At 37.0% G+C, this 21,909-nt stretch overlaps 1 protein-coding gene and 2 non-coding genes across 3 annotated transcripts in view; all 3 read right to left on the bottom strand.

Moving 5' to 3' along the window:
* The window catches only part of LOC127619440 (uncharacterized), a 41,948-nt gene extending 24,268 nt beyond the window's left edge, over positions 1–17,680 (bottom strand). The window contains exon 1 of the mRNA XM_052092297.1: positions 17,249–17,680. Coding sequence (XP_051948257.1) covers positions 17,249–17,281 — 33 coding nt within the window. The 5' untranslated portion in view covers positions 17,282–17,680. The remainder of the gene's footprint in view (positions 1–17,248) is intronic.
* LOC127620438 (U2 spliceosomal RNA) lies at positions 5,824–6,014 on the bottom strand. The gene has a single exon (XR_007967724.1). It is a non-coding gene; the product is annotated as a U2 spliceosomal RNA (small nuclear RNA).
* LOC127620416 (U1 spliceosomal RNA) lies at positions 16,324–16,487 on the bottom strand. The gene has a single exon (XR_007967706.1). It is a non-coding gene; the product is annotated as a U1 spliceosomal RNA (small nuclear RNA).
* Positions 17,681–21,909: the final 4,229 nt, after the last annotated feature.

The raw sequence follows: 21,909 nt of genomic DNA, 5'->3' as shown, positions 1-21,909 counted from the left end.
ACTTTAACAGCGTGTATCAGGCACGGCGCCAGGATTTCAGGTTTGGATGGGCCAGACCAATTGTGGGTGGGCCTTAAATTAAAAACGTTAAATTAAAAACGTTATCCAATCACTGTTTAACCTAATAAAAGTTACTGACTAATATACTGCTATATTATCTGTACGTAGGCTATACATAATATAGATTTTAATAGCTTGATGCTCTTTAAATATTTTGTTGCATTGTTAAAAAGTTTCGGTGCATATAGAGTCAGGACGGACCTATCCGCGATCGCTCTCCTTGGTTCTGACCAAAGAAGAGCGCTTTGGAATCTCCATTACGCATCATACCTGGGCTGCGTTTCCCGATAAAAGAAAAAGCGGTGTTCTTTATAAAATAAGCACTTCAGAAATAGTTGAAATTGCATTTATTAGGACTCATGGGATATTATAAAAAAATTATCTAAACTATAATAGCCTATATTTAGACTGTAAAACATAGTTTAGTTCTGCTCGTATAACATGAGGCCGAATATTTCACAATTCTTATTAATTGTTTTAAGTTTTCAACAATAGGCTACTACATTACAGATCAACAACACTGCCCGACAGTTTCAATCAATACTCGGGAACAGAACTTGTTCATTAACAACGTCATCTGTCCATTTATTTATTTTCGATTTCATTAACAACAGACTTACTTATTATACAGAGAAGATGTATTAAAATGTAACCTATATAATATCACAATATCAGAACAAAGTTATCTGCATTGCAGAAAAACAACAACAACAAAAACATTTCAGAAGCCAAAAAATTATCAGGCTAAAAAATAACAACTGAGTAAAAGACACTAACAGTTTTTGCGCTAACAGACAGGCTTAAAAGATTGCCAAACGTAAAGGAAAGGGAAGAAGAGAGAGTATGAGAAGAATATTCATTCATTGCAAATCAAATTATTTATCAGAGCAGTAGGAAAGGGCATGCTACTGTAACGGTCACTTTGTGCTTTTATGTTAATCTGAGGTAAAATGAGAACTGCGCATGTGCGTGTCAGTAATAGATTTGAAAGGTGAGGAGATAACCGCTCCACCGACCGTTGTACTCTTTCTTTTATTTCATTTTATATTTGTGGACGAGTGTGACATTTGAGTAATTTTACTAAACACGGGGAAAATAGGCTACGCTATCGTCTTTCGTGCATCTTTCCCTCCGACACCTATTTTTTTTAGTTTTTTCTACCCCCCTCTGAGCCACATCTCAACTTTGCGTTACACTACCGATCTTTCCGAAATTACAGGAGTAGTCGGCGGGGTTTGCTCTTGAAAATGTCAATGATTTCATCGAAGTCGAGAGTTACTGTAAGCTCTCTCTCAAAGGTCAACAGACAGAGGGACATAAGGCGAGAAGTAAGCATGGTGCTCCTATTTGGTGTTTTAATCCGGTTGACACGGGAAAAGACGCGTTCAACTGTACAAGATGTCATTGGCAGTGTTATCAGAGCTTTTAAGAAAGCATGGATATTCAGGAAAACGTCCCCATTGCATATGTCCATCACTTCTACAAGACCTTTGAGATGTTCTCCTCTTTTTTTCTTCTTCTCTATGAGTTGCACAAACACGTCGAGCTCTGACTCTGATATGGTTAAGTGGAAGCGCTTCCCTGTATCATTGAGAGAGTTCGCTATAATGGCCAAGCTGGTGTCATTTGTATCAAGGCTAGGGGACATCAGGATTGCAGCAGATGCCATGAGACCATAGGTGTCACTGTGGAATCGAGTGTTCGGTTCATTAAGCTGGCAGTCTATTAGCGTGTTGGAAATGTTGCGCAGGTCACTATCACTCCTCACCCTTTGTCGATTTCCCCAACATGCATGTGACAATACTTCCCTCAAATCGGCCTGGGAGCTTTCTTGAGCGGGGCAAACTGATGACATCCCAGTTCTCGACATCATGATCCTCCATCATCTTATTTGTTGTTGCTAACATATTTGAGAATGCAGAGTCACCGGAGCGAATGTCTGTCAGTTCTTGTTTGAGGTTCTCGATCAAATCAACCGTGTCTGTCACTGATGTGTCGATGGACTGGAGGCTTTTAGACGTGAAGTCTGATTTACTGAACAATTGTTTGAAAAGTACAAGGAGGAATATGAACTTTTTTGTTCTGATCTGCTGAAGTAGTGACTGTGCCTCAATCTCACTCTGTCCCCCGTCTTCCGCATATGTGCCAGCACCTCCACAATAACATCATACAGAATGAAAACTTTTGTCACTGCGGCTGATCTTGAATCCCACCTGGTGTCACACGCTCGCTCCAATTCCAATGACCTCTGATCGGGCCGCATCTCTCTTTGCGCGTTAAGGAAACGGGCATGACGTTCGCTGCCGCACATGAAGGTGTGCAAGGTGTTGAGAGTGTCGAAAAAAGTAGAAGCATCCATCGATGTCTGGGCCACAGCTGACAGGACGAGGTTTAACCTATGAGAGTGACAGTGCACGTAGATGGCGTTTTGAAAGGTGCCCTTAAGGATGGCTTGGACACCCCCCTTATGCCCAGCCATTACCGATGCACCATCAAACCCAAAACCAACACAAAGGCTAGGGTCTAGTTCAAAAGGTCCGACAACTTCTAATATTTTCTGTGCTATCGCATAAGCAGTGGATACATGGAGTGGGTAAAACATTATTCTGACCACTTAATTGAGTTTTTTCGTTTTGTATTAAATTGTATCTTAATTTTGATCAATGTTTTATCAACCAATTGCCTGTATTTAATAAATAAGAAGCAAATATATAGCAGACAATGTAATAAGGCGCTGGCACGATCACGAGAACTGGAGCGTTTCCGCCACAGAGTGAAAAATAAAAAATGTAATTGCAATTTTTTTTATCTCACAATTCTGACTTTTTATCTCAGAATTACGTGATATAAAGTGGCAATTGTAGCCTATGTTATTAAGTCAAAATTGCGTGATATAAAGTGCGAGAAATATAGCTTGAAATTCTGGCTTTTTTCACATAATTGCATGTTTATATATCTCGCAATTCTGACTTTATAATAGGCCTACGCAATTGGGAGATATAAAGGCAGAATTGCATGATATAAAGTGCGTGTTACAAAGTCAGAAAAATTGTGAGATATAAACTATGGGTAAAAAAAAAGAAGACGCAATTGCGGCTTTATTTCACGCAATTCTGATTTTATATCTCGCAATTCTGAGAAATAAAGTCAGAATTGCAAGATAAAAAGTCGCAATTATCTTTTAAAATGTTTTAGGCTATTCTATGGCGGAAACAAGCTTCCATACTAGGCTATAGCCTATAGCCTGCCCTAGTAGCCTAATTACATTAATATAAAGAGGCGATTTGTCCACTAATGGCTTAGTCGACTGGGGGAATAGTCGGAGGCCTTATTCCACATATCTTCGAAGTTCGAACCAGCAGGCCATTCTGGGTTGAGCGAGCGACCCTGCAGAATGAGCGAGCAGAGCGGAATATTCAGAAATGCGCTCTCCGCTCACATGCTCTGATCGGAACAAACCCGAACACGGTCTGCTGAACTTGCGCAGAAACATCAAAATAGACATAACCAGCTTAAAATTGTTTTTAAAACTAAACATTTAGACTATTTTAGCACAAATGAGCTTAATTGGCGATTTTTTTTATAATTCTTGACAAAAACAGTTTGAAGAAAAGTTTTGGGTGGGCTTGTTGAAAAGTGGGTGGGCCCATAATGCCGTGCCTGGTGTGTATTGTCAGTTGGCATATTTTAAAAATCATTGGAGCTTTTATGTTATTACAAATCACATGAGGAAGTTTGTTTTAACAACATTAAAAATAGCAAATGAAATAAAGGTCTTGACTTATCACATCTAAAACACATTAAGTAGTAAAAGGATACTGACCCTAAAACTAAAAATAAAGGTACAGCACTATGAAACCAGATATTATTCATTCCCTTTTTGACTTGATCTGTTCACAGGTACATTATTACATTTCTAAAAGCACGTTCACACTCACCTGTGAATATATTTCAAGTCTGTAGTCTTGAATTTCATTTGGTGAAGCACAAGATGTCACTGAGGCCTGTAAGATTCACTCTGGAGCACTCGGAGCTCGATTACTCTGCCTGAAGTAGAAAACACACCCCCTCATTACCATACAAACAAACACATATAGAAATTAATACATGTAGAAATCAGTAAATGCATTAATAAATGTTTGAGGAAATGCATAAATGTGGAAATAAATACAATAATACTTAAATAAATAAATTATAATTACTCATTTGTGTCACATATAATTTATTTCTATGTACACTTTATTTTTATTTTTTTAATTATGCACTGAAATAAAACTGGGCCAAAAACTGAAAATTATTATTTATATTATTAGAAATTGTTCTTATATGTGATGCATCAAAACCACTTTTTCGATTCTCCATTTTCCTGAACGCAGAAGTGTTCCACGATTCTCCTGTTTTCCATTTCCGGTCTGCAGTGTTTTCACCCGTATCAGCGTATAGTCTCAGCAACTTCAGTATTACATTTGTAGAAGTTGCATAAAAACATGTGGCTCTATAGTTGAAACGACTGTTTTTTTGTTTAAAGTGCCTCATGTGAGTGTGTAGATGACATAAAGGGATGGTCTGAGGTCAGTTATGTTGATATCATTGATTATTCTAGTTATTAGTTCTTGTGAGCGAGAAATTAATTTTGACCCCTGAATAACACTTAAATGATTGTTGTTCTCCATCCGGATCCCTCGTCTCGGTTAGTTTGACATTGTGTCTCGAGACCAGAAACAGAAAACAGGCAATTAGTATCATCATGGCACTGTCCAGTGATTGCTCAGGAAAACTGTGGATAAATACACATTTCATCAGAGAAGATGGAAAAGAAAATTAATATATTTTAACTATTAAGAAACCCTTTATTGATAACTAATCTACTGGATAACACTGCAGCAGAATTAACAGTGTGTCAATCGGCTCCCAAACTCACTATGAATCGGTAAACCCTGAACATGAATCGGTTTATCCTGAACATGAATCGGTAAATCCTGAACATGAATCGGTATATCCTGAACATGAATCGGTAAATCCTGAACATGAATCGGTAAATCCTGAACATGAATTTGGGCACTGGTAAGGGTGTTCATCCACTGAACATTGGGACACTTATGATGATATTACCTGAGACACGATAACGATATCATTCAAGTTTAATCAACAACATCGCTGTATAAAAAATTTACAATGTATGAAAGATAAATGACATTAAATAAAAAATATGAATTTAAAGGAGTGTATTTTCAACCTATTTTAACAACTCTTAACATGTTCTGTGCTTTTTTATTCTGTTCATTTGTTCACATATATAATTATTTGTAATATTGTCACATTAGGTCCTCCATAAGAGACTAGTTTTGAAATTGGGAACGGTCAACGGATGTAGAAAGGAAGTCCCGCCTTAAAGGTAAAAGAGCCAATCACATTTCAGAAACAGACATCGCCTGTCAATCAAATAGAGAACGCACATGCGCATTAGCTACACAAGCCGGGAGAATTGCGTTTGTTTCGTGTTATCAGAGATAAAGAAGCACATTTTATGATTCCAGTGTCTTCAGATTTTACTGCTGAATATATTTTAACACTGAAATATGTTTTTGATCTTAATCTCGCGTCCGTTATAGATGAGATGTTTAATTGAAGCGCAAATAAAATGACTGAACGATTTTATTACACAAACTGGATTAAATATTAGTTTGATGACAGCATTTAATATTACACTCAAAGTTAATGCATCATATACACAATTATTCAGTTCTTTTCTTGACAGTTTTAGGGGGGTGCACCGTTCCTGGAGATACTGCAATACCAGGTCGATGCGTGGAGTGGACGGAGCAAGCCCCTATTCCATCTCCCTGATCCAAAAATCAATTTAATATATGGTCCCCGGATAGGGGACGTATCAGATATTAAACTGATAAGAACAGATACTACACTTGATCTTAGCCAAAAGGCCGAGAAGCGATACCGAAATAAGGATCCGAGCAAAGGGAGTCATTCAGACAACTACAGATCTCACTGACGGTCTCATTCATAATAATATCAGACCATTTCAAACTATAAACTACTTACAAATACAAACTTCAAAATTAAAGCCCCACTCAGAGACTGTGTGAAGAGTTTTGAGATTCTCGTCAATAAGAAGCCGAAAACCTTCAAAATACGCGGATATTTTTCCTCCCTCTGTTATCATGAGTTCTCCATCATCCAATCAAACACGAGAACAGAGTTTGTGGACAATAAAACTATTTAGAGTCTCTTTATAATCCTAAAATAATCCGCTTTTCACAGGAAAGTCTCTCTGCTCATGTTCTGACACCAGATTCACAAAACAACAGGAGAAAATGAAGCTTTTGCCACATTTATTTCCTTTGACGCCCTCATGTGGTGAAATGTGGAACTGCAAGTCCGTCTGCGACATCAAACTACAATCACTGACGACGAGAAAAGCTGCAAACCCTTTCAACGACTATTTCAACAAACATTTTAGCGCCATCAATCTTGACAGATCTACACTGAAACAATAAAGCGGGAAATCAGCACAAACTGGTGTTTGCAAATCCTTGAATGAGCGTTAAATATCAGCAACCCGTTGAATAAGTTTGATCTGATTTGATTGTGACTGACTTCATCCATCGGTGTATTTAACGGACACAGTTCACGTGAGAAATGTCTTTATTTTCTCATTTAAACGCCTCAAATTGGACGGTTGTCTCAGATTAGCCTACACTGATTAACAACGGCCAAAAAACAATGAAAAAGCTCTAAATTGATGTATTAACGTTGTACTTAAAACATTTTCGACGGATTAATCCTAGTTTACGGGACTACAAGCATTTAAGTACATAAAAGTAGTCTAAATAATCAAATTACAAGTTTTAAATGTTTAGATACTCACAGGTGTCGCTTGTCTTGCACCAAACCGTGTAAAAATCCACCTGAACCGTTTTTTTTCTCCCGCAAATTACGAAACCCACTATGGAGAAGAGCTCATGAATATTAATCAGTACGTGCCGACGTTCCAATGATGAAGTCTTTAATAAATTAATATTAAAAAGAGAGCCTTCTCCATGTTAAGATGAATTCATCAACAAATCTTTATCTTTCCTCTGATTAAGTTTCTCTGAAATTAGTTATTTGATGTCACAATGTGAATAATTGTTGGTTATTTTCAAAACATTTAAACAGATTAATACTCTGTATAGATATTAAATACAGTCATGTATCAGCGTTTGATTTTTTTGGACTAAAATTGTGCAAGACTTGTGTGTTATCCCAGTATAAATCATACAATAGTTCTGTGTGAGAAACAGACCAACATTTAAATGTTTATTTTCTGATAATCTTTCCCTCCACCGCAGCTCTCAAAATCTCTTTCACACTTTTAAAACTCCTCTTGCTTTAACAAGGTTGCTAAAGAGTTTCAAATTTAAGACTTTTTCCAAGACCTGAACATATCAAATTAATACAGTATCCCCAAAACCAAAACAAACCATTTAAAAATAAATCATATATCACAGACTCTTAATTAGCTGAATATTGATTATCAGTAAAACAGGGGAGACTACATACAACTTTAAAATACTCAATACCTGTTTTCCACATACTGAAAATCACATTAAAACTAGTTTATGTACCATTATATATATATATATATATATATATATATATATATATATATATATATATACACATGAGAGATTGACTGATATTGGACTGTTTGTCTGCCAATAGTTTGTTTTAATTGGTCGTCTATATTAAATGTTCTTAGTAAAACACTTTTGAGCCATTTTAGAGCAAATACATAATTATCGAGATATCGAATATAGTCAACTTGCTGAAAAATATCACCCAGCTCTACTACTAATATGCATATATATTTAAATATATAAATAAAGTGCATCTGGAAAGTATTCACAGCGCTTCACTTAATCCACATTTTGTTATGTTTCAGCCTTATTCCAAAATGGAGTAAATTCATTTTTCTCCTCAATTCGACAAACAATACCCCATAATGACAACATGAAAGAAGTTTTTGAAATCTTTACAAATTTATTAAAATAAATAAAATGTACATAAGTATTCACAGCCTTTGCTCAATACTTTGTTGAAGCACATTTGGCACCAATTACAGCCTCAAGTCTTTTTGTGTATGATGCTACAAGCTTGGCACACATATTTTTGGGCAGTTTCTCCCATTCTTCTTTGCAGGACCTCTCAAGCTCCATCAGGTTGGATGGGGAGCGTTGGTGCACAGCCATTTTCAGACCTCACCAGAGATGTTCAATCGGGTTCAAGACAAGGACATTCACAGAGTTGTCCCGCAGCCACTCCTTTGTTATCTTGGCTGTGTGCTTGGGGTTGTCGTCCTGTTTTTCAATGCTGCAGACATTGTTCTGTATCCTTCCCCAGATCTGTGCCTCCATACAATCCTGTCTCAGAGGTCTACAGACAATTCCTTGGACTTCATGGCTTGGTTTGTGCTCTGACATGCACTGTTATCTGTGGGACCTTATATAGACAGGTGTGTGCCTTTCCAAATCATGTCCAATCAACTGAATTTACCACAGGTGGACTCCAATCAAGTTATAGAAACATCTCAAGGATGATCAGTGGAAACAGGAAGCACATGAGCTCAATTTTGAGTGTCATGGCAACGGCTGTGAATACTTGTGTATGTGATTTTATTTCTTTTTAATAAATTTGCAAATATTTCAAACAAACTTCATGTTGTCATTATGGGGTATTGTTTGTAGAATTGTGAGCAAAATAATTAATTTAATCCATTTGGAATAAGACTGTAACATAACAAAATGTGGAAAAAGTGAAGCGCTGTGAATACTCGAGTATCCCACTAATTATAATAATAATCAATGTAGTAGCAATAATCCTTCGTTACTGTCTCGTTTCTTCATGAGCAAAGAATTGACTCGGGTCTTCATTGAATTTCAATCATTTACTGAAAATTCTTGCACAATTAACAGGAACAAAAATAAACTTCGATAAACTCCGGTCAAAAACTGTGTTGTTCCGTCTTTCTTACGTTCTTAAGGAAAGGTGCCAATCATTCAGGAAATGCCAATCTTAAAGGCATTAAGACAGACCAATACATAAACGGGGAAAACCATTTTATAATAAACAGCGGGAACTGCTTGACTTAGATAACATAAACAAACTAATTTAAATATCTACTGAAATGTTTGTACCTTTTAGTGTTACATTTTAATTATTCAAATTATGGCTCTTACAATCACAGTTATATATTTATGTTTGTATTTATACATGAGCCAAAGACACTGAAGAGGATATTAATGATTAGAAACTTAATTATATAATAATAAAGCTGAAACATTCATTTTTTAATTCAGTCCATGAAGCTCAAAATGTGTTTCTGGGTCAAAGCAACTCAAAATGATGGAGCAGGTCCCATTTACACAATTATTACATTTTTAATAAAATATTATAGATAAAAACGTAACCTAATATTTCTCTAATGTAATAAACTTAAATTTAGCAATATAAAAAGTATTTTAAGAATGTGAAATGTAGAATAATAGTAGAGAATGATTTATTTCAGCTGTTATTTGTTTCATCACATTCCCAGTGGGTCAGAAGTGAACATACACTTTGTTAGTATTTGGTAGCATTGCCTTTAAATTGTTTAACTTGGGTCAAATGTTTTGGGGATCCTTCCACAAGCTTCTCTTAATAAGTTGCTGGAATTTTGTCCCATTCCTCCAGACAGAACTGGTGTAACTGAGTCAGGTTTGTAGTCCTCCTTGATCACACATGCTTTTTCAGTTCAGCCCACTGATTTTCGTTGCTTGGTCGCAAATGGGTCTTCCAAATGGACAATGACCCCGAGCTTTAACTTCCTGACTGATATCATGAGATATTGCTTCAATATATCCACATAATGTGCCTTACTCATGATATCATCTATCATCTATTTTGTGAAGTGCACCAGTTCCTCCTGCAGCAAAGCACCCTCACAACATGATGCTGCCCCCCATGCTTCACAGTTGGGATGGTGTTCTTCGGCTTGCAAGCCTCATCCTTTTTCCTCCAAACATAACGATGGTTATTATGGTCATGTTGTTTCATCAGACCAGAGGAGATTTCTCCAAAAGTCAGATCTTTGTCGCCATGTGCACTTGCAAACTGTAGTCTGGCTTTATTATGGTGGTTTTGGAGCAGTGGTTTCTTCATTGCTGAGCAGCCTTTCAGGTTATCTCGATAATGGTCTCGTTTTACTGTGGATATAGATACTCATCTACCTGTTTCCACCAGCATCTTCACAAAGTCCTTTGCTGTTGTTCTGGGATTGATTTGCACTTTTTCCACCAAACTATGTTCATCTCTAGGAGACCGAATGTGTCACATGGGGTTTATACTTGTGTACTATTGTTTGTACAGATGAACGTGGCACCTTCAGGCATTCGGAAATTGCTCCCAAGCATGAACCAGAGTTGTGGAGGTCCACAAATAGTTTTCTGAGGTCTTGGCTGATTTCTTTTGATTTACCCATGATGTCAAGCAAAGAGGCACTAAGTTTGAAGGTGGACTTAAAATACATCTACTAGTACACCTCCAATTCAGAACACCTCCTATCAGAAGCTGCTTAAAGGCACAGTTAACTAAGTGTATGTAAACTTCTGACCCACTGGAATTGTGATATAATCCATTAAAAGTGAAACAATCTGTCTATAAACAATTGTTGGAAAAATTACTCGTGCACAAAGTAGATGTCCAGAATGACTTTCCAAAACTATAGTTTGCTAATCTGAAATCTGTGGAGTGGTTAAAAATGCATTTTAATGAAACTTCTGACTTCAACTATTTATATTATGAACATTACATTTAACTTATTACACAGTGTAGCTGTTACAGTGAATATAACAATGTTACACACTGTTGTTAAAAGATTTTTGAGATGTAAAAGATGAATCTAAGATAAATCATGCGATCATAAAATACAAGTGAACAACAAATGGAAACTTTTTAGGAGAACCCTGAAAAGTGAATGTGATGCCCAGCTGAATTCAAATTGTACATTTCTGGTACTGCGAGATGAGAAACCATATACATACAACTGCTGCAGTATCTGTCATTTTGTGTTTAGAATCTGGTTATCAGTTGGTTCATGTGTGTTCACTTGCATGTCTAAAAACAACGAAAATGAAGTCATTAAAAAGCTGCACCAAGATCTTTTTGTAAATATTTCTCTGGCCATTATGACAGTTGTGAGAAAACAAAACATCAACATGGATGCAGCTGATGTTCGCACTCATCCAGGCGGCCCCATAAACCCAAACTAATATTCACTAAAGGAATTATGCAGATCAGACAACGGCACAAATGTTGTGAAGCGCAATCTATAACAAGCCTTTAAACAGGAGTGACAATAGCCCCTTTCACACATACAGCCTTTTCCAGACAATTGACTGTATTTTCAGGTTAGGTCACGTGTGAACACGACCCTTTTTGAAAATAATTGGTCAATTTAGCTCTGGCCATTTCCCTTAATGAGAAGTAGTATCATTAGTACATTTACATGTTCATTTTGATGGTATGTGTGAACAGCACATTTACCAGTAAAGGCAACCCAACAATTTTCCTGTAATTTACCTGGTTGCATGTGTGAAAGGGGAAAATTACCTCATTTAAATACTCAAGACGCAGTGCAATATCAGATCTGACAGCGCCTGAACTAGATTAGTTTGGGTAGTGAATAAGACAGATTTTTGCATTGAAATACCAACCAATAATCAACATTACCCAAAATCTAACCTTTTTATGCTGCTTGTTTAAACTTATTTTGCAGCTTTGAAGATTTATGACAAGAACACGTGAAATGTTCAGTTTAAAATGATTCGGACTCAAACTAAAAATAAATGGCATAATGACTGAACATCAATATGTGCACATGTGAGAATGACAGTCATAATGTGTTTGTAACGTTTGTTGGAGTTCGGTGTGTAAATTAGCCATTAAATGCCTTACAATAAGCTACATGAAATGAATCGTATATTGTAATCACGCATGCTAAATCACACACATCTGAACGATCATTCCTGATGTTCAAGTCTTGAGCTCAAAACTCACTTACAAACACCAACAAGTGTTTGAAATAACATCCGACTTGGATCTGATGTGGAGTCCGATCACAGAAGCAGAATTACATGAATTATTGAGTTATATGTGATGCTTACTCTTACTAATCACTTTCATACTAAATATACTTTATACTAAAACAAATACCAGAGACCGCTCAGACAAATGTCTCATATGCGGAGAATGTGCTAACCATAAAAATATTAATCATAAAAGTTTAAGAACCACTTCATGGTCAGAATGGCGACCTTTTGAATCACGCTTGCACCAGAGAATTATTGCACCTCGAGCTGTAATTGGCCAAAATGCTCCGTTCGACTTTTCCGAGACCCTCTACTCTTCCCTGTGGAACGCTTGACCTCTGACCCACTTTCTGTAGATCTGAATTTGTGTTCTGAATTTCTTCTCCATATTTTTTAAAACGGGATATTTACAGTGTAAGAATTCAGAACCAAAAATGTGCTGTTTGAAAATACAGATTTATAAAATTGTGCCATAAAAAAACTCAATTCAATTTGGTTAAATATAAAATGTCCAGGATTGGAGTTTAAAAAAATTAAAAACTATTTAAAATACAACGTAATATTAAATTTGGCAAAAATCACAATTATAATTCAAACATCTAATATTTCAAATTTACACAATTCAAATTGTTTTGGCATATTTCTGGCTCCATAGACTTGCTCCCTACCAGAAAATCCTAAAGGAGAACATCTGGTCATCAGTCCATGAGTGAAGCTCAAACACAACTGGATTATACAGCTAGACAAAGATCCAACACATAGGAGTAAGTCCTCTGCTGAATGGCTCAAAAGAAGCTAAATAAAAGTTTTGGACAAATCACAACTTGAATGTGATTGAGAGACATAAAAAGAACCTCTATTGCATAGTGTTGCTTCAGGGTAACATACCCATTTTCCCTCATATTCTCAGGCTTACAAAATCATACACCAAAAAAAAAAGCTTATTTTAATCTGGAGGAAGTATGAAAAGCCAATAGAATGCTTGTATTTGATCAAATGACTTGTCCAACCCCTTTTCAATGTCTTTTTCTCACCTGCACTCACATGCAGCAGCCATGTTTTTCAGCTCCACAAAACTTTGAAAAAGTGACATTTTCCTTAGGATTTCCATGAAAAAAATTTTTTTTCACAATTTTGGGTAAGTTCTGATTTAATTTCACTCTGTTGATTATGTTTTCATTGAATATTTCTTTTGTAAATGGGTAAAATAGCCATGTTGCCTCAAAGCAACAATATGCAACAGTGGAATGAGAATTCCCTGTTTTCATGCTAGTTAGCAATACAATATTATCAGCAATATAACATTTCACACAGATGGAAGGATACAAAGACTTATTAAAGTATTTGTCAGTATTTGCCTTGTTTTTTTTAAATACTAAATAACAATAACAATATTTATGATGACAGTTTAGCTATAAGTATGCATAGGCATAGCCTAGAATTTGTAGCTTTGTAAGCTCAGATGTGTGTGTGTGTGTGTGTGTGTGTGTGTGTGTGTGTGCGCGTGTGTGCACACCAAATGTTCAATCTGCCTCCAATATTTCCAGATACATATAATAATTGTGTAATTATCTTTTTCAGTGACAATGAACATACCATTCTATGGCAGAAAGAGGAGTCAGGCAGTGGACACTGTTTTGGTTGTTCCACATGATGAAAGTGAGGATGAGTTAGATGGTAGTGATGAGGAAAATGAGGAGGAAAGACCTATCAATGAGGGAGAAAGTGATGAGTCAGGTAATGGAGTGTTGAGTGTTAGGTTTAAGTATAATTTATGCAATGTATAATGCATTCTATAATGATTACCAGCCATTAGAAATAATACTAGGGTAATATTAGATAATTAGTTAGATTAGTTAGACTAGCTGGCAACTATTGCTTGTTATGTGCTTATTGATACCTATTGATGTGTTTATTGCTATGTGCTTATTGATACCACCAGATAGAGATGCTGAAGAAAGAGATGGAGAGCTGGAAGAGGACGAAGAGGAACAAGCATACATAAAAGCTAAGGACCTGAATCTCACATGGAAAACTGGCCGAAAAAGTATACCCCCTGTCCCCCAGTTGAAAATCAGTCTTCCTCAGGCCACAGAGGTAAAAGCACAAATTGACTACTTCAGAAACCTGATAGAAGATGCAATTGAAAACATCGTCACACAGAGCAACTTGTATGCCAGCCAGTGTGACATAAATAAGCCGCTTAACATTACTTTAAAAGAGATTGAGCGGTTCATTGGCATTGCACAGTACATGGCAGTCTTCAACTTTCCAAAAACACGATTGTACTGGAGCACAGCTGCAAGGGTGGACTGCATTGCCAACACTATGTCAGTGAATCGCTGGGAGACCATCAAGAGATACCTCCACTTCAGCAACAATGAAAACCACATCCCAGCAGGTCAGCCTGGGCATGATGCACTCTTCAAAATTCGTCCTCTCCTGACAGCTCTGAAGAAGAGCTTCAATACTGTTCCAATGCATGAGATGCTCTGTGCTGATGAACAGATTGTGCCGTTCAAAGGGAAAAGCAGTTTAAAATCATACAATCCAAAAAAAAAAAAAAAACGCTGGGGGTATAAAATATTTATCCTTGCTGACTGCCATAGCATCATTCACAACTTTGAGGTCTACACTGGAACCATCACTCGAGCTGAAGGGAAGCCAGACATTGGTGCCAGTGGCAACATTGTTCTAAAGCTGTGTTCAGTCATTCCCACCAACCAGTCCTTCAAGTTGTTTTTTGATAACTGGTTCTGCAGCATCGACCTACAAGTCCAACTTGAGAAAATGAAAATCCATAGTGTTGGAACAGTGAGATCCTCAAGGTTGCCCAATTGCACCTTTACTGAAGACAAAACAATGAAGAAAAAAGGAAGAGGGACCTTTGAAGAGAAGGAAACGAAATTTGAGGGCGTCAACCTGAGAGCAGTGAAGTGGCATGATAACCGTTCAGTCCACTTGCTAAGTACCTATGCAGCAGCCTACCCCACAACCTTGGTCAAGAGATGGGACAAGAAGACCCAAAAAGTGGTGGAGGTGGTAAGGCCAAATATTGTGTCTATCTACAACAAAAGCATGGGTGGAGTAGACCTCCTTGATTCCCTTATCGCACTGTATCGCACCAAAGTGCGATCCAAGAAATGGTATCTGCGCCTCTTCTTCCACATGATGGACGTGGCGATGGTGGAGGCTTGGCTGCTTTACAGAAGAGATTCCACCAGTTGTGGTGTGGAACAAAAGGAGCAGCTGAGATTGATGGACTTCAAATCTGAGGTGGCAAGCTGCCTCTGCTAAAAAGACACACTTTGCAGGAAGAGGGGACGTCCATCTCTGAGTGTCCAGGCAGGTTTAGACCTGAAAAAAAGACGCGGCGCAACTGCACCTCTACCCCCGGCCCCACTCCGCTTGGACCGCATAGACCACTGGTCTGTCTACAGTGAAAACAGAGGGAGGTGCAAATATCCTGGATGCAATGGCATAATCAAGGTCAAGTGCATGAAATGTGACGTGTTTCTCTGTCACACTCCTGACAAAAACTGTTTCTTTGCCTTTCACACACAGTAACCTAAGATGAAGAAGTGGCTCATCCATGATTTGTGTACATACTGAATGATCCACCAGTGTTGTTTGTTCTTTAGTCTGTTTTAAACAACACAAATTGGTTTTCTATCCAGTTTTTGAAAATTTTATGAGAATGAATGCATAAAAATAATATTCCTTTGTTGCGCATTGTTACTTCTAGGTAACAAACCCCACTAAGATGGTAACTGGATTTAACTGTATTACTTTTAGGCACAAATGTTTTTTTTTAAATGAAGTTGATGTTGAAGATCTTTCATAAAATGTGTTTTGTTACATTAAATAGACTGCACATTTTGTTTTTATTCCCATTATTGCATGTTGTTGCACCAAAATAACCTACCTAGATCTACCCCCTATTATTATAATTTTTGTAAATTATGTGTTGAATTGTTCAATGTGCTCTATGACTGGTAATACAATGTGTGGAAATATTTTTTTTTCTCTATTATTTCATATATCATGCAACAGAGGATTAAACGAGCAGTTCATGCTTGAACACCCTCCAATGTGAAACATTCAGCTAACTGTTTTAATCTATCTTTAACCAAATGATCAGGGGAGAGCGCGAACGCAGTCCCCCACTACCAGAAATTATGCAGTCGAGATTCCCACATTTGGGGAATTCGCAGGGGTCAGCACAGTCGGAGTGCAATGACTGAGCCTCACCCTGGGTGAACCACCTTCATGATCATGGTGTCTCCCCTGCCAGGTAAGTATGAATTGAAAGCGAGCCAATCAGAGGAGTCATTCTGCTCACTACTATTCACGTCGATGGTGATACACATTCAAATACACATACTTCATGACTAATACACATTGTTATTACATGTTATTAACAAATATTTACAATTACACCCAGTTTACAAGGAATGTAACCGATGATGCATTGCGATGTGACTTGCTGCAATGTTTTGAGTCAGTGTACAACAGAGCCGCACACACGGACCAATCAGCTTTGAGCTCCAGACTATGGAGGACCTAAAGTGACGATATAAAAAATAAAATATTTGCAAAGAATTGTAAAAAAAATTAAGGTGTACTACGAAATAAAACATTTTCATATCAGACAAACTAGTACTTAGCTTTATTTCCTTATGTATTACTGTATTTTTTTAATTCCACGTGTATTTATTTATTTCTAGATTGAAATGTTTGTGGACAAACTTTAGGTTGGCTTGAGAGAACATAGCAATAATGTTTGAAGTAGTTGTAAAAGTTTGAAGGTTTTTAATTTGAAGTTGTTATAAGTTTAAGTAGTAGTTTTAAAAGTTCAAAGTTTAAAGATTATACGACCATTCAGTCTATCAGATAGATAGATAGATCCCTGCTACCCTGAGTCCCATGAACAAAACCTGAAATCTTTGTTCTGGTGCAGAGATATGTGATTTGTTAGTTGGTTGCTAGGGTATCCCCATCACAGCTGAGTGGTTTACTAGCATAGGCAATGAGCATTCCCAGATTGTCTCATTTGTCCTCACCTGCAAAGAGTCCACTGAGTATCTGGAGCCCATGTGCCGTGGAGTAATGGAGAGATTCCAGCAGGCCAATCAGTCTGTGCCAAAGATTTTGTACGTTGATCGTGGGTGTTGTCGTGCACAAGGCCCGACCGCTGTGGAGACCTTGTTCCAGACATGGGTGGACAATGGTATGGTGGCGCGTCTGGACATATTCCATTGGATCCATCGCTTTGATGCAGCCATTCGCACTGACAGCCACTCCAAGTATGCAGTTTTCAAGTCTGCACTAGCAGGAGCAGTGCTAGCCTACAACCGCTCAGACCTGGAAAGGTCCTGCTGGGCTAGACGAAAGTGGAGTCAGCCTTTTCAAGACACCAGGTATTTAATGATGTGATGTGACTTGCTGCAATGTTTTGAGTCAGTGTACAACAGAGCCGCACACACGGACCAATCAGCTTTGAGCTCCAGACTATGGAGGACCTAAAGTGACAATATAAAAAATAAAATATTTGCAAAGAATTGTAAAAAAATGTATATAAAGTGTACACCGAAATAAAACATTTTCATATCAGACATAAACTAGTACTTAAAAAACACAAGGTAATATTTATCAAGGCTACTTGCCATCCTGAGTGAAATAAGTCAACCTGGACGTCTCTATGACATTCTGATCCTGAGATACCATCTTATTGATTTTGAATTGAAGTCAAAAGGGTTTGGTTGCTAGAGTGCTCTAAATGATAGACAGACAGAGGAAGGAAAAGGATAAATAGAAAGAAACAGATAGAAATATTGTATTGACATGGCAATATTGTAATTACAGTCATTTAAATAAAGTTTGATTGAATTTGTTAGAAATAAAGATTGAATGTTATTGGACAGGTAAGCTTACATAACTGTAAAGCATGTGAAATATAGTGCCATAAGGATTGATCTGCGTCATTTTAGCTAACTTGATCTTGCCTGCACAGTAACTGTCATAATGTTAATCTGTAATTATTCAGCAAGGTAAACTACAATAACATGAAATGAATGCTAGTCAATGTTCAAGATAATGCAAAAAGTACAGAAAATATATAAAATCTATTATTATAAAACAAAAGCGCATCGATATATTAAAATGTCAGTTGTGATGGAATCACATCAATACTGAATTGTGTCACATATTTATAATGTACAGTCTATTTTATAAACCGCTACTGTCATCATCCACCAAATTTAGCTAACAGCTATCGATAAAGCTGGCTAGCTAGCTAACGCCGACATAGGCTATCGTATAAATGCAGTCAATGTATCATGCAAAGAAAAGTGATTACTTCAAACTACAGTCTCGTACAGTCAGACGTATATCCACACATTGTTTTAGCCCTGTTCCAGCACTGGAGACTCAATATAAAGTCTCAAAGATTGTAGTAAAACAATCATAACTGCGTCATTTTAATTATGCTACCTCATCTGTCAGCATGATGCCGGTGAATCACGTTGTCTTCGTTGTATGTAACGGGATTGTTTTGGCAGATGCTCGAGTCCCTACGGAGTGTGTGCACGAGCAACAGGTAGCTGCTGCAGTTCACTTAACGGCCACAGGTGTCACTAATAACAAGGGTTTCTGAATCTTACGTACTGCACCTTTAACAGTAGATCAACAGAGTTTGCTCGTCAATTGTCCGAAATTCCAGTATTATAAAAAACTCTTTTCCTTCTATCTAGCTTTTTCTTTTCACTGTCAGTCAAAATCAACATGAACTCAACAATCAATAAAGGTTACGTAAATAAACATTCAATCATGTCTAGCTAGGTGTGTGTGTGTGTGTGTGTGTGTGTGTATATATATATATATATATAATGTGTGTGTTATTTCTTTGTAATATTTTACATTAATAATCATGATTTAGTAGTCCATAAACAGTGATGGTGAATTTTCTGATGCAGAGATATGTTATTAGTTACTTGGTTGCTAGGGTAACCCCATCTGGTTGCGAGGCAGTTACCAAGGTGATAAAATACATGGCTACTTTCCTTCCTGAGTGATATAAGTCAACCCGGAAGTCTCAACGATTTTCTGGTGCAGAGATATTTTGTTACTTGGTTGCTAAGGTAGCTCCATCTGGTTGTGAGGCAGTTACCAGGGTGATACTTATCATGGGTACTTGCCATACTGGGTGAAATAAGTCAACCCGGATGTCTCTACGATGATCTGGTGCAGAGATATGTGATTTGCAACTTGGTTGCTAGGGTAACCAATATGGTTGCATGATTTCTTTATGTATGTAATTATTTATTTAATGGAATTTGACCCTCCATAAAATAGGGAATGAATTATCTCTATAGACCCTTTTCACACTTCTGTGGTCGAGAAGTTGAAATCGTCATAGTTGGGTAAACTATAGTTGGTCTGTTAACTGTGCCTTCTTTTTTGCATTTTTGCCATTTATGTCGACATATTTGTAGATCGTTCCTTTAATAGATAAATCTGTGCCTACTGATAATAACCTCAATAATAATGCATTTTTATCGACTTCATTTCATATTCATGCAGATAACCCACGAAAAACTACTTTAACTCTTTCCCCGCCAAACACAGAATTTTCCGGGTTTTATGAAAAAACGCTTCCCCGCCAAACACGGAATTTTCCGGGTATCCGTGTTTTAGGTGGTATACGGTAAGGAAGACCCGCGCGCATGTTTTGAAAGAGTACGCAACTCTTTGATCAAAGAAACAGACTGCAAACGTCTCAAACGTGAAGTGGAACACCATACTAATACTAAAGCACTTGTTTGATAAAAATGCCTTTTTCTCAGCTTTTTGTCCGAAATGTTGTTTTTGACAAAACCTACCTCTGTTCAAGTGGCAATAAAAAAAAGAACATATTAAGATAAAATAAAATAGTTTTTTTTGCCTAAAAGCAGAGGCTCAGAGCTTTATTTTGATATATAGCATCTTCATATATTCATGGAAGAAAATATTCTGCGGGACATTAAAGTTTAGCGAAAATCATCAAAAACCCTGGTGGTGGCTGGCAACTTTTCTTTTTTATAAGAGGCTTGCAGCAACTATTAGCCAAATTCCTGCCTGTCAATCTCTCCTCGAACGTGCAAAGCGCTATTGTGTTCGGCATCAAACAATTGCTTGACAGTAGCAGCAAATGACCACTGAGAGGAAACAATGCCCAAATGAAAGTGCAAATTTACAGATAACTTGCACAAAATATTCCCATGCTTTCGTCCATGTGGAGGTCCGTGGGAATGTATGACATGTAAAGCTGCACTTGTGTGTCAGTTGCTAATAAAGGTACAAGTGATTTAGAAGCGCACATTAACTCTGAAGCATAAACGGTCAGCAAAAGTTGAAAGTTCATCAGATAAATTAACAGAATTGTTTTCACATTGCTTCATATTCCATGGCCATTAAAATAATAGTAAATGAAGGTACACTCATGGCATCAAATACTTTATTTTAGAGTCTTTTTCACTGTATTAAAGTTTGCATTCATAGTAACACTGTTTTGAACCCTATTACCCCCCCACCCCCGGTGAAGAGAAAAAAAAAAAAAAAAAAAAATTATCCTCTTTTAGGAAAACTAGAATATAGTCAGCCTACTACTGACCCTAAAAATAAAGGTACAGCGCTATGAAACCATTAGGCCTGTTTAACGTAGAGATTTATTAATTCCCTTTTTGACTTGATCTGTTCACAGGTACATTATTACATTTCTAAAAGCACGTTCACACTCACCTGTGAATATATTTCAAGTCTGTAGTCTTGAATTTCATTTGGTGAAGCACAAGATGTCACTGAGGCCTGTAAGATTCACTCTGGAGCACTCGGAGCTCGATTACTCTGCCTGAAGTAGAAAACACACCCCCTCATTACCATACAAACAAACACATATAGAAATTAATACATGTAGAAATCAGTAAATGCATTAATAAATGTTTGAGGAAATGCATAAATGTGGAAATAAATACAATAATACTTAAAGAAATAAAAGTATAATTACTAATTTGTGTCACAAATAATTTATTTCTATGTACACTTTATTTTTATTTTTTAATTATGCACTTAAATAAAAACTGGGCCAAAAACTGAAAATTATTATTTTAAATTAGAACAAATTCAAAATTGTTCTTATTTGTGATGCATCAAAACCACTTTTTCGATTCTCCATTTTCCCGAACGCAGAAGTGTTCCACGATTCTCCTGTTTTCCATTTCCGGTCTGCAGTGTTTTCACCCGTATCAGCGTATAGTCTCAGCAACTTCAGTATTACATTTGTAGAAGTTGCATAAAAACATGTGGCTCTATAGTTGAAACGACTGTTTTTTTGTTTAAAGTGCCTCATCGGAGTGTGTAGATGACATAAAGGGATGGTCTGAGGTCAGTTATGTTGATATCATTGATTATTCTAGTTATTAGTTCTTGTGAGCGAGAAATTAATTTTGACCCCTGAATAACACTTAAATGATTGTTGTTCTCCATCCGGATCCCTCGTCTCGGTTAGTTTGACATCGTGTCTCGAGACCAGAAACACAAAACAGGCAATTAGTATCATCATGGCACTGTCCAGTGATTGCTCAGGAAAACTGTGGATAAATACACATTTCATCAGAGAAGATGGAAAAGAAAATTAATATATTTTAACTATTAAGAAACCCTTTATTGATAACTAATCTACTGGATA

Source organism: Xyrauchen texanus, chromosome 26 (assembly GCF_025860055.1).
Source record: "Xyrauchen texanus isolate HMW12.3.18 chromosome 26, RBS_HiC_50CHRs, whole genome shotgun sequence".
In the NCBI taxonomy this organism is placed as follows: Eukaryota; Metazoa; Chordata; class Actinopteri; order Cypriniformes; family Catostomidae; genus Xyrauchen; species Xyrauchen texanus.
The sequence above is the reverse complement of the archived record's forward strand: the minus strand, read 5'-3'. Positions and strand labels throughout refer to the sequence as shown.